Source organism: Chelonoidis abingdonii, chromosome 4 (genome assembly GCF_003597395.2).
Source record: "Chelonoidis abingdonii isolate Lonesome George chromosome 4, CheloAbing_2.0, whole genome shotgun sequence".
Taxonomy (NCBI): Eukaryota; Metazoa; Chordata; order Testudines; family Testudinidae; genus Chelonoidis; species Chelonoidis abingdonii.
In genome coordinates, this window is record NC_133772.1 from 63,136,284 (window position 1) to 63,155,352 (window position 19,069).

The 19,069-nt window shown below is 37.8% G+C and overlaps 1 protein-coding gene across 5 annotated transcripts in view; it reads right to left on the bottom strand.

The window, feature by feature from the left end:
- Positions 1–19,069, bottom strand: part of ANO3 (anoctamin 3) — a 380,230-nt gene that overhangs the window by 80,897 nt on the left and 280,264 nt on the right. For 3 of the 5 annotated variants that reach the window (XM_075065229.1, XM_032803707.2, XM_032803708.2), the window contains exons 6-7: positions 14,673–14,773; positions 6,860–6,904 (exon numbers count right to left, since the gene is read on the bottom strand). In XM_075065229.1, coding sequence (XP_074921330.1) covers positions 6,860–6,904; positions 14,673–14,773 — 146 coding nt within the window. The remainder of the gene's footprint in view (positions 1–6,859; positions 6,905–14,672; positions 14,774–19,069) is intronic. The other 2 variants (XM_075065231.1, XM_075065230.1) reach the window with 1 other exon arrangement.

The following is a 19,069-nucleotide window of genomic DNA, read 5'->3' on the forward strand; positions in this document are numbered from 1 at the left end:
TGTCAATGTACATTTAACTCCAAATCACAGGACTGGATTCTCGCACTGTTGCACAAATGGAGCAATACCTTAGTTCCTGAGTAATGCAACTGAATTCAATGGGACTACTCATTAAATTGTGACTCGTCATGAGTAAAGGTGGCAGAATTTAGCTCATAATGAATAACTCTTGTAACTCAGGATTTTGTGATGGAAGGAGAGATCAGACAGGTCACAATGGAGGAAAATTCCACAGGACAAATTCTGAGCACAGTTACATTCCAACTGAAAATGCCCAGTGTTGCAACACTAACAGTTGTCAAAGTAATTGCCTTATAGTGACTATAAAATGTTACTCTGCAATATCATTGCATTTTATTATCTGACATAACAAGAAAAGTTAAATCCTTCATTTATTAATAGATTTCACTTAGTCATGACAATTATCCCTTCCCTAAGTTAGTACGATTCCTATTGGAAATCTTCAACTTAATTGCACTTTTATGGTCTTTTGCAGAATTGAGTGTTCATAAACCCTTCAGACTAAATCTCAGGAGTTATCCTAACTTTTCCATTTATCCTCATATTCCTTTAAAAAAACCCAATGAATAATTCTAGTTTAGGGAAAAATCCTTAACTATACATGTTGTTGCAACTATTGATATTATTTAGGTATCAATACTGTGCCAAAATCTCTCAGTTCTTGCTCAGTATATATACTCCCATGACTGAAAGATTTGGCTTAGAATTATCAGCCCTTTTAGTTCTCTTTACATTGTTACAACTATGGTACTCAATAGTGGCATGAAATTCCAGCATTAGGCAATTGTCACTGGCCAGATTAAAGGTTCCTGACATCAGCATCATCCTAATATCTATGTTCATAGATTTCACACAGGTAGTTTTCCTGTTCACAGTAAGTTTCTTCAACATATTGATATATCAAATTACATAAAGTCTCCAAGCAAAACTGTCAAACTTTGGTGCCTAACGTTAGGCACTTAAATAAGCAGCTTGATTATCAGAGGAGCTAAACTCTCATTGATCTCCTTGACATTAATGGACTAATTAGCCTTGTAGTCACTAGGAGATAAAATCTAATATACTTCTATATCCATTACACCTAAGTAACATGCCTAACTTTAGGCATCCAGATTTAATAAGCATCACTATATATTAAAAAAAACAAAAACGACTTTTTTCTGAAAGACTAGATTGTGACTGGACAGTCCACATCTATATGGTGTGAATCCAGTCTCAGCTGGTAATGTCCTTATAACCTAATAGCTGTGCAATTGAGTGAGGGCCAATGTCCATATCAGTAGAAACATACTAGCATCACAATTAGCACACTTGTCGGTGGAAGGTTAAACGATGCATTTCCAGACTGAACTATTTTACATCTAGTGGAAGTTCTCTACATCAGGGCTAAGGCACATTAGTAGGCAAATTGTATTTCTGCTGAACCTGCCTTGTGAACAAAGACTATTCCAATTTCCAGGATTACACCTGCAAATACACCAGTCAGACACCTTATATTAGCATTAAATTCACTTACAAAATAGAAAGAAAAAGTTTCTTCTTAATGGTGAATCAGCTAAGTTGTCTGCATTCTCAGAGTATAACATTGTATCTACTGAGACATTCCATGCTACCTGCTACTAGCCAATTACCATATGTGAGGACAGGAGATATCAGATTCTATTTAACTCACACTGCCTTTTCTGCAATTTTACATTAATTCTTTTTTGCATAATTTGTGATTGCTAATGGTGTCTTATAAACTTGCTGGGCAACCAAGTGTCATTGTCTAATTTGAGTTTTGTAGATATGTGTGTTGCATGAAGGCTTTTATGGGCAGACCTTAAAAAGTCTTGCTCATTTGAGTAGTGATTACTCTCCCAATTAGCTTCTTTTAAGTCAAGTCAGGCTAAGGGTTTGCAGTATCCAGCTGTTAGGATTAAAATTTATGAAAAGGGTAACAGCAGCAGTTATTTTGTTCAAAATTGGCTCTACCGTGTGTTTATCAACATTAGACCTGCAAAGGAAGATATAGAGATTCAAAGTAAATAGGCTCTGAAAGAAAACCCAGGTCTCCATTTATTTATATGTTAATTTTTATAGGGCTTGTGGAGAAACTCTCATAACAAAAAATAAACAGATAAATATATAATTTATTCTGTAGTAGATATTGAAATAAATAAACCAAACAAATCATGAAGCTATACATGCCTATATCATGGCCAGGAAAAGCTATTAAGATTAATAAATAGTTCAGTACTGCGAAATTCAGACATTGTTGAACATAAAAAAACCCTGCATGTTACCAAACTCATACACAATGGGACAAATCAAGGATACAACTTCAGTGTACGAAGCACCAGAATACCCAGCTACTGCAACTCACATGTAAGCTAGGTCATTTTCAATTCTGCAGACTTCTGATGAAGGAAGATTGGAATGTATCCTCTCTAATACTTAGAAGTAAAAACTAAAGTTGAGCAAATAACTGATTTTTGTTCAGAGGTTATTCAGATTCATTTGATTTCAAAGATTAATTTGAAACTTTTCCCATTTAGTTTCATTTTCAGGTGTTTTAACCCTGTCCTTTTAATACATCTACTTAAATTTCAAAATGAAATATTGTTTTGAAACAAAAAGTTAAATCATTTAATTTTCAAACTGTTGAAACATACATTTCCAATGATTTTCTTCAGCCAGAACAATTCACCAAATTGGACTAGAATTCACAATTAGTTTATATAGACCCTAAAGTGATTTTTTTCAGAAATTGAACTATTAATCTGCAAAATTTTGCCCAGCTCTAGTAAAAATTTCAATTAAAGATGGCAACTATGTTATTATAATTCATAACTGCCTAGATTTTGTGGGCCTAAACCAGAATTAAAATATGATGGAAACGTTTTGCTGTGTGTATAGTAGAATTTATTTTGGTGTTTTCCTCAATATCAGTCTTAAAAGAAAAAAATTAGTCTGTCTGAAAAATCAGAGACAAAAGACAAACAAAAATATTGTAGGTCATCTTGTCTGAAGTCTGGGAGAATTCACACAATATCTGATAAGTGCTTTCTTTATCTGATATGTTGAAATGTATTTACTTGCAGACTTTTGAAGTATGAAGTATTTAGCCTTATAGAGTATGATCTTGCTGTTCCTGTAGCATGTGGAGATATGAGTGGCAGAACAAAGAACATCATGATCAGGTACATATTCTCTTAATTGAGTGATTTAATAAATGAGCTGGTAAAAACACAGATATTTGATCAGCTAGACAATAGAGCTCTGATCCTGTAAGCATTCCATTGACTGCAATGGAAGTCCCATTCATGGAGAACTTGCAGGATCGGACCCCGTAACAGCTCTTAATTTATTACATTCTTTATTTACAAATATACATATTACTAAGTAAGGATGGTTATCTGCGCACTATGGACTAGATCAGTGGTCTCCAAAGCGGGGTGCGCAAGAGGATTGTTCGGGGTGCGCGGCAGGAGGAGTGCTGCCAGAGCAGTGCCACTTTTTTCTCCCCCTACATCCCTCAGCAGTTCGGCCGGGAGTCCAAGGAGCCTTTTTTTTTTTTTTTTGGCTTCGACAGTTCAGCCGGGAGCAGGGGGTGTGTGCTCAAAATTTTTTTAGTGACGGGGTGCGCAATCAAAAAAGTTTGGAGACCACTGGACTAGATCCGCAGCTAGTGTAAACAGGCATAGTAATATTAAATGTAATGGAATTATGGCAGTTTACACCAGTTTAAGATCTGTCATAACCACAATCCAACTCCCACTGAAGTCAATGGAAAGACTCCAATTAACTTCTATGAAAACTGGATCAGGCCCTAAAGCCACATACTACAGAGAGATGTACAAAATATTGGGGTTCACTAACTAGCAAATGCATTTTTTAAAGCTAGAATTAATGACAGTTTTTGCAAGGAGAGATCCTTATTTCACCATAAAAAATAAACCACACTCCTGTTTCCATTGCTTTACTCCAAGAGCTGCCATTTTGCTGCAGGAAATATCAGTATTTCACCCTGGATAAAGACTGTGAAGTAAAATTATCCATTTTGCATATCTTTAATATGCCAATTTTGAAGTAAATTTGGGGTGACAAAAATGAAGTGTGTGCATGCACAGAACTTTCCTAAACAACAGGTCCAGTTCTGCAGTGATTATATATGAGTAAGTCCCACAGGACTGAATAGGTGTGGAACATGTACAGAATTAGTCCTAATACATTAATATCATCATGAATTTTTAAAGATATCTGACACCACTGGCATTAAAAATCAAATCCTGCCTGTGCAGATACATCTGAGATTAGAATTTGACCCCAGTATGCAAAACTGTCTAGTAAACTATAATCTTTTATTTAAAAATGAAGTAGGAGTGATGAGAAATATTAATTTTAATGTAGTTTTTTATTCTAGTTCTTGTGCACTCTACCTGTTAATTTCAAAATTTTAACAGAACAGCCATTCCTATGACTACATTTATGTTCATAGGTCACAGTTTGTCAATCTATAGATTTATTATGATAATATGCACAGTGATGATGCACACATACTGAAAAAATATAACAATTTTTCAAATTTTGTGTTGTGGGAATTTTTAGGATTAGTTTTTTTATTTCGATTTGCACTTTTCAACAGTAAGAGTTCGCATGCAACTCTTTCAAAAAGGTGTTTGCTCTCTTAAAATGCTGGAATAAAAACCCCAGCAAAATATTTAACTTCCCTTCTTTGTTTTTTAAAAACTTCTCACAAAACAAACTTCATATAAAAATGAAACATGTAAGTGTGTTTGTCTCTGATGTTAAAGTTCTCATGGACTTCAAGGTCAGAAGGGACCATCATGATCATATAGTCTGACTTCCTGCACATCGCAGGCCACAGAACCTCACCCACTTACTCCTGTAATTTACCCATAACTGCTGGGTGGATTTACTAAAATCCTCAAATCTTGATTTAAAGACTTCAAATTACAGAGAATGCATGATTTACTCTAGTTCAAACCAGCAAGTGACTGTCTTGCTCCATGCTGTGAAATAGGTAAAAAAAACAACAACCAGCGCCCCCCTAAAAAGCCCCAGGGTCTCTGCCAATTTGACCTGGGTAAAAATTCCTTCCTGAGTGCAAATATGGCAATATTGTTTGTTACTCTACTCTTAGAAACTGGATTGATTTCAACTGCATATTATAGATACCTGTGTTACTAAAGGGAATCATAAATCCACCTAGCATCCAAGTTATTACACTCAGAAATCCCAGGAAGAATTCAGTATTGAACTAAGTTTGTTTTATGGCATAGCCCTGTTACATTTGCTTTAATATTACAAAAATGTAAGTGGTTTGCTTTGAATTGTACACTAAAATGAAGCAAGCACATGCATGACGGGGAGAGGAGAAAAGCAGTTGTAAATTTATGTTATAAATTATTTCTGTATAATATTACTATTGAAACTGGATTTATAAACCAATTTTGCAATTCAGTGATAGTTTGATTTTTTTTTGGTTAACTGGTGGTCTGGCACAACCAACAACATGTTAACTGAATACCGTACAGGAAACTGAACTCTGGCAGGATTTGCACTCTTGGAGGCTGTATAGTGTAATAATTAATTGTCAAGCAAATGTAGATATTTGGTTCATTAATATGGTTAGCAGAATTCCAGTAATATTTTTTATAATTTCAATGATATTAATGTCTATTTTTAAGCATTTTTTGAGAATTCTATCAATTTAAGTTTTCACAGTTGTGTAAAGTTATAGGTTTTAAGCTTTTAAAATCTGTTATCTATTTAAATTTTCACAGTTGCAGGAAATTATGGGGAATTAGAAAATGTTTTTAATGATAGTAGATGTTGAGATTCAAAAAGTTAGAGCTTTACTACTGTTACAATATAAATTGTCAACATTACATATCAAAACATACCAAATAAAAACCTTAAATCAAATTTCAATAATTTCTTAAGCTGCAGTTTACTTACGTTGTCTCTCTACAAATTTTGATTATACTCGATGGAAATATTTCTGTTGGTATGTATGTGTATGGGTGAAATTGATGTTTATCAACATTTACTGATGCAAATCTAATCCTTCCAAGCTTACTCATAAGCATGAGGACACATATTTTTGGCATGGAAATTAGTCTAGAAATCTGATAAGCTTGTTCCAATTGGCACTTAAATTTTGGAACAGAGCAATAGGTCTTACCAGCTCTTGAGGCTACCATTTCTACAAGTGAGTGCTTCTCTATGGAAAATTAACAACCAATAATGCTAGAATGGAGCGTATGTTGGAAATATAGTAGAACCTTGCTAACTCACACAGTGAGTCAAAGACCCTTTACTGAATGTTACTGTTAGCCACCAAATACATGAAACAAAAGCTCAAGGATATTGCATCACAAAGTGTACTTTAATTTAGGCCTTTACTCAAGGGCATAAAGTGAACCTTGTGTATACTTGCAGGCTCAGGTTCCTAGTTCAACCACTGAAGTTTGGTTTTGATTAATACAAGGCATAATGTGCTAGTAAAAAGTACATTTTGTAAAGCAACAATGAAATTTTAGTAACCAGAGGCCTCACTGCAATGCTGTCTTTGATATTAAATCTCTGATAGACTAAATGAGACTATTGTTTTGGAATGAGAAGTATTTCACTTGCAAAGTGAGAACTGGCAAAGCGGTACTGTACTGCATCATGTAACAGCTGACTATTTCAAGGCACTATTTGTGTTAATGCATTTTTGAGTTTCCATGAATCAAATGTAATGGTTTTAGTTGCTCTGGATAAATTTACAACTGCTAATGTTTAGCAGGTGACTATATGCAAGATTAGAAGCTATGCATCACCCACCAACCTGCCCATGGTTTTGCTCCTCCAGTCAGTGTAATAACACTTTTTCCTGAAAGAACAGCAGAAGTCATCTGAGAACAATCAAGTAAGAGACAGTTGAAAAGGACTCCCACATTATATAAGAACACATACCATGCACATTTATACGAAAAACATCTTTAAATTGAAATACAGTAATTCATTAAGGATATTCTGATCTGTGTATCTGTTCAAATTTGAAATGGTTCATATCATGACTCTTGAAAAATGAATCTAAATTTTGATACGACTGATCTATATAGGCTGGGCCATGTCTGACTACTGATTCATTCACTGAATTCTCAATAAAGATAATACAAGTTTTGTCCAAAAAACTATTAAGATATGGCCCTTAATTTTTTTTAATTCTACAGGACTCATTTTCAAAAAGAGCAGTTGCTTTAGTTCTGCATTAAAGGCTATATACACTGTCTTAAATCTGTACATGAGACTCATCAACATCCATTACCATTTTGCATGCAAATCAAGAGCAGTATATGGACCCAAGATTCATTAAGCAGTAACTGGAACAAATTGTTTTTATATTTCAGTTCTCTTCTCTCTTCTTTTCACTGGGTATAGTAACTTCTAAGGGAAAAAGTCATGTAATTTCTTATGAAATCTTCACAGAGAACGGTTATTCTTGAAACAATACACATACAGATTTGAGGCAAAATATTTGTTTCACTTTCCACTACTGCCCTACATGCCCTACATGCTCTACATGCCCCCTCCCTCTATATCAAGCAACCTTTACATAAGAACATAAGAATGGCCCTACTAGGCAGATCAAAGGTCCAGCTTGCCCAGTATCCTGTCTTCTGACAGTGGCCGGTGCCAGGTGCCCCAGAGGGAATGAACAGAACAGGTAATTATCAAGTGATCCATTCCCTGTCGCTCATTCACGGCTTCTGGCAAACAGAGGCTAGGGACAAGATTTCTGCCATCCTAGCTATTAGCCATTGTTGGACCTGACTAGTTCTTCTGAAACCTGTTATAGTCTTGGCCTTCACAACATTCTCTGGGAAGGAGTTCCACAGGTTGACTGGGCATTGTGTGAAGAAATACTTCCTTTTATTTGTTTTAAGCCTGCTGCCTATTAATTTCATTTGGTGACCCCTAGTTCTTGTGTTACGAAAAGTAGTAAACACTTCCTTTTCTACTTTATCTATACCAGTCATGATTTTATAGATCTCAATCATATCTCCCCTTAGTCAGGGCTGGCTCCAGGCCCCAGCGCACCAAGTGCGTGCTTGGGGCGGCATGCCGCGAGGCGGCACTCTTTCGGTTGCCGGGAGGGCGGCAGCCGGCTCTGGTGGACCTCCCGCAGGCATGCCTGCGGAGGGTCCGCTGCTCCCGTGGCTCCGGTGGAGCATCCGCAGGCATGCCTGTGGGAGGTCCACCGGAGCCGCGGGACCGGCGAGCGGCAGAGCACCGCCCACGGTGTGCTGCCGTGCTTGGGGCAGCGAAATGGCTAGAGCCGGCCCTGCCCTTAGCCATCTCTTTTCCAAGCTGAAAAGTCCCAGTCTTATTAATTTCTCCTCCTATGCAAGCCGTTCCATACCCCTAATCATTTTTGTTGCCCTTTTCTGACCCTTTTCCAATTCCAATATTTATTTTTTGAGATGGGGCAACCACATCTGCACACAGTATTCAAGATGTGGGCGTACCATGGATTTATATAGAGGCAACATGATATTTTCTGTCCTATTATCTATCCCTTTTTTAACTATTCCCAACATTCTGTTTGCTTTTTTGACTGCCACTGCACACTGAGTGGATGTTTTCAGAAAACATCCACATGATCCAGTCTTCTTGAGTGCTAACAGCTATTAACCCATCATTTTTATGTATAGTTGGGATTATGTTTTCCAATGTGCATTACTTGCATTTTCAACATTAAATTCATCTGCCATTTGTTGCCCAGTCTCCCAGTTTTGAGAGATCCCTTTGTAGCTCTTCACAGTGTGCTGGGTCTTTAACTATCTTTGTATTGTAATCATGGCCAGAATTTTGGACTGTTTACCCCTTTTCCAGATCATTTATGAATATGTTGAATCGCCCTGGTCCAAGAACAGACCCTTGGGGGATACCACTATTTACCTCTCTCCATTCAATTTACCTTTCTCAATTCAAACCTTTCAATTTTGCAAGTGACTTAGACCCTGATCCTGCAATCTCATGTAGGTGAGTGCACACTTATGTCAGAGCAGAGACCCATGGAAGACACAAGGTACTGCCTGTATGAATCAGTTTGCTGGATCATGGCCTTACTTTGTACATACTAGTCACCAAAGGGTATAAGTTGCCTAGACCCTTTATGCTACTGTGTATTAAGATAAGAGTAAAGCAACGTTTTTGAGTATCAGTACTAAAAATAAATGGCTAAACTTTTTAGCCAATTTTCAAGAAGTATTTTCGCAGGAATATTATTAAACATAAAAAAAAATTTAGTTCTGAATGTTAAACAAGTGAGATCCTCATCGGATGGTAACGTCACAACCTAGAATACTTTTTAGGTACTTCGCAGCTGGATTTGTGATGTTCCTAAACAGAGTTGCAAAGGGAGCACAGAAACCACACAAGTTAAAGATTTTTTTTTGATATTATAGTTAAGAAACATGACTTCTTTTGTTACCTTTAATTACCCTTAACTGTTCCACTCAGAAGGGGTCCAGCTAAGCTACAGACATAGGTCATTTACTCATTATACATATTGTAATTTGTTTTACAGAAGATATTTGTTGCACTTGCATGAACATCTTTTTGCTCAAGTTTTAATACTATATGGCTAAGCTGCAGCCTCTTATACATATATTTTAAGCATGCAACATGTTTCTTTTTAATAGAACATTCAGGCATATCCCATTAAAAACATAAGTATAAATAATTCATGATCCCCAATGTAATCATGTGAAAATATTGAAATGTATGTCAAAGTATTAAAAAACTTTATTGATAACTATTCATGTATCACTTTTCTTTTTACATTACATACCATACTGAGCCTCAAAGATCAATTGTCAGAAAAGAGCTGGGCAAATAACTGATTTTTTGGTTTACCGGTGGTTCCTTGGCCAGGGTTAAGGGGGGCGAAACGAAAAAACCTTTTGGTTCAGGTGGAACAAAAAACAAAATTTTTCAGATTTATCAGCAAGTTGAAAAAAGTAGGAAAAATTTCAATTTGGGTTAAACGAAAGATTTAGTTTGACCCAGCTCTGTGACTACTGAAGTATTTTGTATGAAGCGGAACAACTTCAAAGAGAGATTAGGAAAAATATTCCCTCCCAGAATACTCCATAAATTTCAACATTTACAAAACGTTTTCTTTTTTTCATTCAGACAAATAATTGGCTGAAATCAACACAAATTTGCTGTTTCAGTCAACCTGAGTTTGCATTTTTCCATGAAAAAACTGTTTCAGCAAATTCTCCCCCCCTCCCCCCGCCACACCTAACTGTAGTAGTAATATATAGTATGTACTGAAGTATGACTTTTTATCAGTCTTTTTACCAGACTTTTTTGCAGTTTTGCATTGACTTCACTGAGAACAGGCTCTGGGACTTTGGATAGTCCCTTGGGTTGGAAACATAAATGATTTTGGTCCTTCTCAGATACATTTATGCTATGTCTAGGGCCAAATACTTCCCCCTTTCAAGGGTAATTCTCTTGATTTGAAAAGGACTTCTGACATAGGGTGACCCAACTGCAAATGTGAAAAATCGGGACAGGGGGTGGGGGAGAATAGAAGCCTATATAAGAAAAAGACCCCAAAATCAGGACTGTCCCTATAAAATCAGGACATCCAGTCACCCTATTCTGATGGGAGATGTGTATTTAAGACAGAGTTTAGAGATAGAGAATATTTTATCTGAATTCACGGCCTTTTTGGCTATGCCTACTAGTGGTATCATTAAAGTGCAAGATTGTGACACACTCTTAAATCGCTGAGCAGGAGAGTAAGAGGCTGTAACACATAAGGCTTGATCCATCATGGGTCAAGCACAGGGGGAAAAGCAGCCTCTGTGTGGTGCCACTACTCCCTCTCCCATGCAGATGGAAGGGAGTGGGTGGCTAGGGTTGGGGAATGGGTAAAGCCTTAGTTCTTGGTAAGCCAGAGAGGAGGGGAAGGAATCTGCTGGTAGTAGAGAGCACACTTTAGGAAAGAACTGTATTATTCTGGTGTATAATAAGGGTACCTCTCTCCAAGAGACGAGAAGTGCAGTTACCTCAGCAACAATGTATAGAATATATGTTATAACTGCTTAGAAAATGGTTAAGTAAAACCTCAGCACAAGTATGCACTTAAAAAAGAAGCCTATTTAACATATGTATATTCTGTGTACGGAAGCAGCGTAACTTTGCTTTTTAGAACCTACTTTTCAAATATCTGAAGTGAAAGAAGCGTGACTGAAATAAAGCAAAGTAATAGCCAAGGAACCGATGGCCATGAAACAAAAGAAAAGGGGGCGGGAGGCAGAGACTAAATTTTATTAAAAAGTTGGTTTGAATGCCTGCCTAGAAAAATTGCTAATTAGACTCCAATAAAATTGTTAGCGTATATGAATATTTGTAGGAACTGGACCTTATTTCATAAATTTCTCTCTAAAGTAAGGAAATCACCTAGATCAAATATCTAAATAATTATTGTACTTTAAGTCTTTCTAACAATAACAAGATGGGAGAAAAAAACAATATTAGGAAATGGGAAAAAATGATTAAAGTGAAATATACAATTAATGGACCCAATCTAACAAATACGTTTATGCATGTGAGTAACTTTATGCATGTTACCAGTCTCACTGAAGTCTCAGTCATAAATGCAGGACTATGCCCAAATTACATGACCTCACTGACTCCCAAAATATTGCCCTTTTATTTTTTTAAGTCAAAGTGAATTTAACTAGCATCCAGGCTGCAGGACTAGTCACGTAGTGGTTTATTTTTATGCTGTATTGCGTGCTGTATATAATTCCCATTCTAGTTATCACACTTCAAAGGCAGAGTAGAATGCCAGCTATGATTCCTTCTACAAAACTCTCATCAGTTCCCATGCTCTTCTTTTATTAATTTGTTTTTCACTGAAATAAATAAGCGGTTATGAGAAGGCTGGGTTGTTTACAGAACTGCTAATGAGAGCATTAATCACTCTCTGTCACTGATTCACTCTCCTCTGCCTTTGGTTGATGGCTCACTTGCTGACAAGGTCAGAGCTAGCAGACAACTATTCAGTTTTGCTCTCAAATTAAAAAAAAACAAAACAAAAAAGCACTGTTTCTTTTTTGTTTGTTTTTTGATGGTGGTGGTTCAAATATTTCAGAGTGTTGAGCCTAAATTAGCAATACTACAACTTGGAAAACTTGCACTTTTCATCCTAAAAGTGCTCCAAAGACATTAGCCAATTTGATCTCAACATTCCTGTCAGCTAGGAAAAAATATCATCATCTCTTTTTTTAACAGGGAAATCTTGCTCACATTTCAGACAATTGACTTCAGTGAGGTCAGAATCTCACCTAATAAAGTCTTGATTTAAAAAAAAAAAAAAAAAAGGGAAAGGACCTGAAAAGGGAAAGGACCTGAATTTACATATACAACCTCAGCTTGCACAAGCAAATTGGATATTTTGCTTCCGCAATTTAGTAAAGACAATTAAAACAGGCTCATGTAGTTTTGCCAATGCAGCAGCAGGAGTCAAACTGAACCAGGATTAGAATGCCAAACTGTCCCTCCTCTAATCAGACCACTAGACTGCATCACGCCCCCATGACAAGACAGATAGGCAGCTGATTAGCTCTAAGAGCCCATTTTATTATATTTTTACCAAGAGCTTTTTACCCATCTTGCTGAAGTAAACACCAGTTATCTGGCACAAAGCCGAAACAAGTTGCTGGTGACCGAGTCAGCATCTCTAACAAATTAAAGAATATCCAGAACATCCCTATCTTTGTGCAAGAATAGTTGTGGATTCATCAAGACTAGACATGGGAATAAATTCACACCCTCGAAGCCCCAAAGAACATCTTAATAAGCCAAATTGGAATCCATGTGTAAGGTTTGCAGCAGCTGACTGGGGAATTCAGTGATATTCCCCATCACTGAATCAGGAAGTGTCACAAGGGAAGACAGCAACAAATAACTGGTGAACTGTCTAAATGAATTCCAATCTTCAGTTAGAATCCCAGGGCAGATGTTCCTCCCATATGGTAAAACTTGCTCAGCGGGAGGAAAACTGAGAATCCCCTCACAGAGAGTTTCTCCTTGATTGTCAGCAATGGGGTTGCTCTCCAAAAAAGACTGCTGAACCCACCCCCCAGCCCTGTGGAACTCAGGGGATCATCTGGAGACCAGAGTTATTTGTGTAGAAGCCTCATGCTTCTGCACTAGTTCCAAAACAGTTGTGCAACCCCAGCATAGACTGCTCTTGTTGACTGATAAAAAGCTCATTTTGTTTAGTGGTTTAAAATGCCATGAAAGAAAGTTTGTTTGAGTCCTGAAATTTAGAGAAAAATGAACATTTGAACAGGTTAACAATGAATCATTTAAGTGAGAGAGAAGCACATATGGTAGTATCAAAAAATCTTCCTTAATCACATGGTAAATAATTATTACTCAAGTTGTTCACTATGAAAAGGGATTTGTGAAAGGATTCAATCAAAGAGTTTAAATTTCATAATGCTCTGGTTTAATGTAGGGATGGGTACTCAAATCTATTTTCAGTTGAAGACAGACAGGCTGCCTGTGAGTTTCTGGGTGAAGTCTAAGCTTAGGACCTATTTACACGAAGGATTCTCTCTCTCTCCCCATGCCATACTGTCATAGTTGAAATCAGCAGAGGCACTCGAGCGAGAGCCCCACTAATTTAAGTGACAAGGAGCTGCTGTAAGGGCATTCTCAGTGAGGCACTCTCACTTTGGAATTTGATTGCCACCTTGGCCTGATGTATCCCAGATCCAGTGAGTTTCAGCACACACTACAAGGGTCATCTCCCCGCCCCAGGCATTTAAAAATGATGGGAAATTATAAGCATGGGGAATTGTTGCAGGGTGTGGGAATTGAATATTACATCTACTGGTTTCCTGGAGATAAAATTAAAAATAATCTATTTCTATACGTACTGCAAGAATACATTTATGTTGTAATTTTTAAGTTAAAAAAAGTGTTTAGAGCTTATGGACAGGCTTCCTTTTAGCATTTGTATAGATCTAAATAAATAAGGAGACTGAAGATCATCAATCAGGAAGTGAAGAGAATTCCAGCAACACAAGGGCTCTGGCTTTCTCCAGAATGTCAGGGTTTTATCTCTGAAAGAGTGAATATTAGTTGACTCTAACTTCCTTTGCCTTTGGATATAATTCCAGTCAAACTCTGGCTGTGATCCATCATTGAGAAGAAGATTCCATGCTCCTAAGCCTAAAACCACAAACCACAGATCTTTTGAGACCATGAAAAGGATCTCCATAAAAGGTCTTGCAAAATGTGTGCAATTTGCTTTTAGCAGTAAGTTCTTCAGGGATATGTGAGATTGTTAAGAAAGTAAGCTTTCAATACAGTTACTGTAGGTAATTGTGAAAATACAGTGTCCTCTATCAGCCATGTTTTTACCCCCAAAATTGGCCTTAAAAATTATTGTTTTTGAAGAGATCAGAAGAGAGGAATTTAGTTATAATGTAGCAGGCGGCATGTTTTGTTCAGTCTGAACAATAGGAGGGGACTCCATGTTACCTTAAGAAATGAGAAAAACCAGTTAAATATAAAGCATCAAAATCAAAGTATTAAAAATAAAATAGTTACCACAATACCTGAAAGGCATCCTGATGTTCATTCTTTCTGCATATTTGCACAACGTATCCCATGGACAGTGAATTTTAACAAACATTATGTCGGTGCTTGTAATAGCTGGCTGCAATGGGTGATAAAATAAATATATATTAACAGTTGAGTACCATGTGGCAGTCTGGTTTCTGAAAACATGCCTATGGGCCAACTTCTGCTCTCAGAGATGCGCGCTTTGCTCCCACTGAAGTCTATGGCATCATCTGGAGTCCTAAGTAAAGAATAGTACATGATAATACGTGCACTGCAGTTGCAATGAGATATGGAGATGAGAACAATCAAAGACATCTTCCAGTCTATTCCAGTAACCACACAGACTGCTATTTTCTAGTGTTTTATATTTATAGTTTTATTATGAATGTCTTTAAAGATACAGCTTCCACCACTGCCTTTGGAACACTATTCCAAAAGGCAATAAGAGGTTGGTCTTTAGATACATTAGGAACAAGAGAAAGATGAAGGAAATTGTAGGTTCTTTACTTAGCAGGGAAGAAGAGCTCAAAGCATCAAGACAATGAAGGTGCTTAACATCTATTTTGCTTCAGTCTTCACTAAAAAAGTTAATGGTGCTCATACTCAATGCAATTAAAATTAACAATGGGGATGGAATGCAAATCAAAATAGGGAAATAATAGGTTAAAGAATATTTAGATAAGCTAAATGTATTCAGCTTGGCAGGGCCTGATGAAATTTATCCTAGTACTTAAACAGAAGTCACGGAAGCAATCTCAGAACTGTTAGCAATTATCTTTGAGAAATGATGGAAGATGGGTGAGGTCCCAGAGGACTGGCAAAGGGCAAATGTAGTACCAATCTTTAAAAGGGGGAACAAAGAGGACCTAGGAATTATTGACCAGTCAGCTTAACTTCAATACCTGGAAATATACTGGAGAAAATCATCAACGTGAAAGGACCTAGAGCATAATAAAGTTCAATCCATATTGGCTATGCCTTGTCAAAAACAAATGATAGAACATCAGTGTTGGAAGGGACCTCAGGAGATCATCTAGTCCAACCCCCTGCTCAAAGCAAGACAAATTCCCAGACAGCTTTTATTTTTTACCCCAATTCTCTAAATGGCCCCCTCAAGAATTTGAACTCACAACTCTGGCTTTAGTAGGCTAATGCTCAAACCACTGAGCTATCCCTCCCCCTAAACCTAGTTTCCTTCTTTGACAGGTCTGTGGCCTAGTGGATAGAGGAAGCAGTAAACGTGACATTGATTTTAGTAAAGCTTTTGATACAGACCTATATACACAAACTAAGGAAATGTGGTCTAGATGAAATTCTACAAGGGGGTGCAGAAGTGATTGAAAGACCATACACACAGAGGTTCACTGTCAAACTGGGAGGTCTTACCTAATGTGGTCCCATAGGGGTCAGTCCTGGGTGTGGTGCTATTAAATATTTTTATTAATGACTTGGATAATGGAGTGGAGAGCATGGCTTATAAAATCTGCAGATGAGAGCAAGTGGGGGGTTGCAAGCACTTTGGAGGCGAAGATTAAAATCTAAAATGACTGACAAATTGGAGAGTTGGTTTGAAATCAACTAGATGAAATTCAATAAAGTAAAAAGTACTTCACTTTAGGAAGGGGGAAAAAATCAAATATATAAATTGAGAATGACTGGCTAGGTGGCAGTACTGCTGAAAAGGATCTGGGCATTACAGTGGATCACAAATTGAATGAGAGTCAACAATGTGATGCGATTGTGAAGAAGACTATTTACTGGAGTGCATTAACACAAGTGCTGTGCATAGTACATGGGAACTAACTGTCTGTGGCCATGTGGGACTCACCCCTGTGGCACCTCCTGCTGGTGTCCTGGGAATTTGCTCTTTTCCAGCCCCTGGAGCACCCCCTGCAGGCCAGTGTTCCACGTGCTGCTGGTCCTGTGTCCCTCCCAGACCCCGGTGCCCTTTACCCTGGAGCTGCCCCATGGCAATATGGGTCTCCCCTCTCTTGGAAACCCCCAACCCTCTAATCCCCACCTTGCCTCAGTCTGGGATACTGCCAGTTATTACTAAGTCCCCGTTCCCTGGGGTAGACTGCAATGTAAAAGCCACTCATCATAGGCAAGGGGGTTCAGACCTGCTGCTTTCATCTGCCTCCCAGTTCCTCTATGGGCCTTGGACCAGGCCCTACAGCCTGGGGAGCTGCCAGACAGGAGTTTCCCTGCTCCTCTGGCTCTCCCCAGCCCTGCTTTACTCCCAGTATCCTTTCTGCAGGCAGTCAGGCCCTGCTCCCTCCCAAAGTGTGTTTTCTGGGCCTCTGGCTCACAGCCTTTTATACAGGCCAGCTATGGCCTGATTAAGCCAGCCACAGCTGTGGCTGCTTTCCAGTCAGCCCAGCCTTTCCCTTGCCACAGTCACAGTTTACTTGGTCCTGCTTTGGCTCAGGGGGCTGGACTTGATGACTTTAAGGGCCTTACCATCACTGCCTTTCTATTTTCTTACTATTTCTGCTTCCTACATTGCTCCTTCCTGGTCAATATTTCAATTTCAGATTGTTTTCCTCCAGATGTATTCACTTGCATTTTTATAGGTCAAACATTTTGGTGAGGTTGAGTCTTTTCTTCCAAGAAATGGACCTTCCAAGGTCCATTCTTTAACATTTTGGGGGAGATTTTCAAAGGCCCAACAAGCAGTTAGATGCGAAACTATCATTAAAAGTCAATAGCAGCTGGGTACCTCATTCCACTTCTTTGGATTTTTATTTTATTTTAAAATTAATATTTTTAAACAATTTTTTTATAGCTGTAACAAGAAGTAGTTTGGATTCATAAGTGAGATGTTTATTTTTTCTGTTTTAACCCCCACCTGCAGTTTAACTCCAAAAAAACTTTCCAGCTGGTTGCTGATTACTTTTTCAACCAATGCAGTATCTCTGGAGGGAAACTAATATTAAAGTAATTGGCCATGTAGCGGGTGGTAAATCATTTTGAGTATACATTTTTATTACCGTTCTTTCTGTCAGCAATCTTCTTTGTTTTAATACTTGCCTTTCATCTTCCCTCCCTCTCAGTTCACTTTACAAGTTTTAACTGTGAAAGTAGGAACTGAAAATGGTCTATCACTACAGACAATTGGATTTTGAAAGCCTGCAGTTAATACACTCAAAGGACAAAATTAAGCCCCTGGTGAAAGCAGGTACAACTCTTAATGCAGTTAACATTTATGCCAGTGATTAATTTGACAATGAGACTTTACATAAGGAATGTAAATAATGAAATGTAAATATATGTAAATAAACTCCTTTATCATATTCACTCTGCTGGACATTTCCTCAGAACTAATTAAAACAGCAAGGAAAAGATCATCATCAGTGGATTTATACAGATTAAACACAAGAAGTCGCCTATGCACCTATGCACTAACACCTACCGTAGATTTTTGGTAGTAGTTTCTGCCTCGGTTATTTGTGAGTACTGGTCAGGAATGGGTGGGAGGTGAGAGTTTGTCAATCGGGCCATGACAATGGTTTGCTATGGTGTATGGATGGATGGGGGATCATTTTTACTCCTACCTATTTTATTTTGTTTACAAGTGAAAGGATTATAAAATCTTATGCTGATTTTAAATTTTTTAAATATATACTTAGGACCTGATCTTGGCACCACTGAGTGAGAGTAAGAACTGAGAATACCTCAGGTCTGAGTGTCTCATGCAAGGAGCAAGAAGGACATTAGAAAGTAATTCCATCAACCCTCCTTCATAGTTAACTGCTTTGTGTCTTTATCCCTTCTCACTTCTCTCTCCTTGTTTTAATGGGCTTCTCAGTACCAGTACTTTGAGTAAAATTCATCCCAAGACAATCAAGTTGCAGAAGGTTCCAAACACAATGGCAAAGCAGAACATTCTCTGTTTGGGAGGAAGATGGCTGTGAAGTTGGCATATATGGGACTCTCACCCCTCCAATGCCAGCTTTAGATCATTCAGCACAAAAAGGGGATCTGGATAGCCCAGAGAGCCCAGTGAATCTGACAAAAAGAGAACAGAGCCACTATTCCACTGCAGGGAGCCGGGACAGTTAGTATAAAGGGATTAGTTACAGAGATGCCCTACCCTGCCTGTTACTTGGTGGTGAATTCCTATCCAGTCTTAGCATGTGTGGAAAGGATTGAATTTCATCCACTATGCTGACAAACTGCTTCCAATTTATAAATATTGGCAGAAGTCACTTATCAGTGGACATGATCCTGCAGTTCTTACTTACTGAAAACTACCATGCTGAAGCCAAAGAGTATTTTGCCTGAGGATAGATAGTTGGGTCCATGACAATATTTCTTACACACATCTAAAAGGAAATGCTACTTTTATTCTATAATTCTTGAAGGAATATTAATCATTTCAACGCTTAAC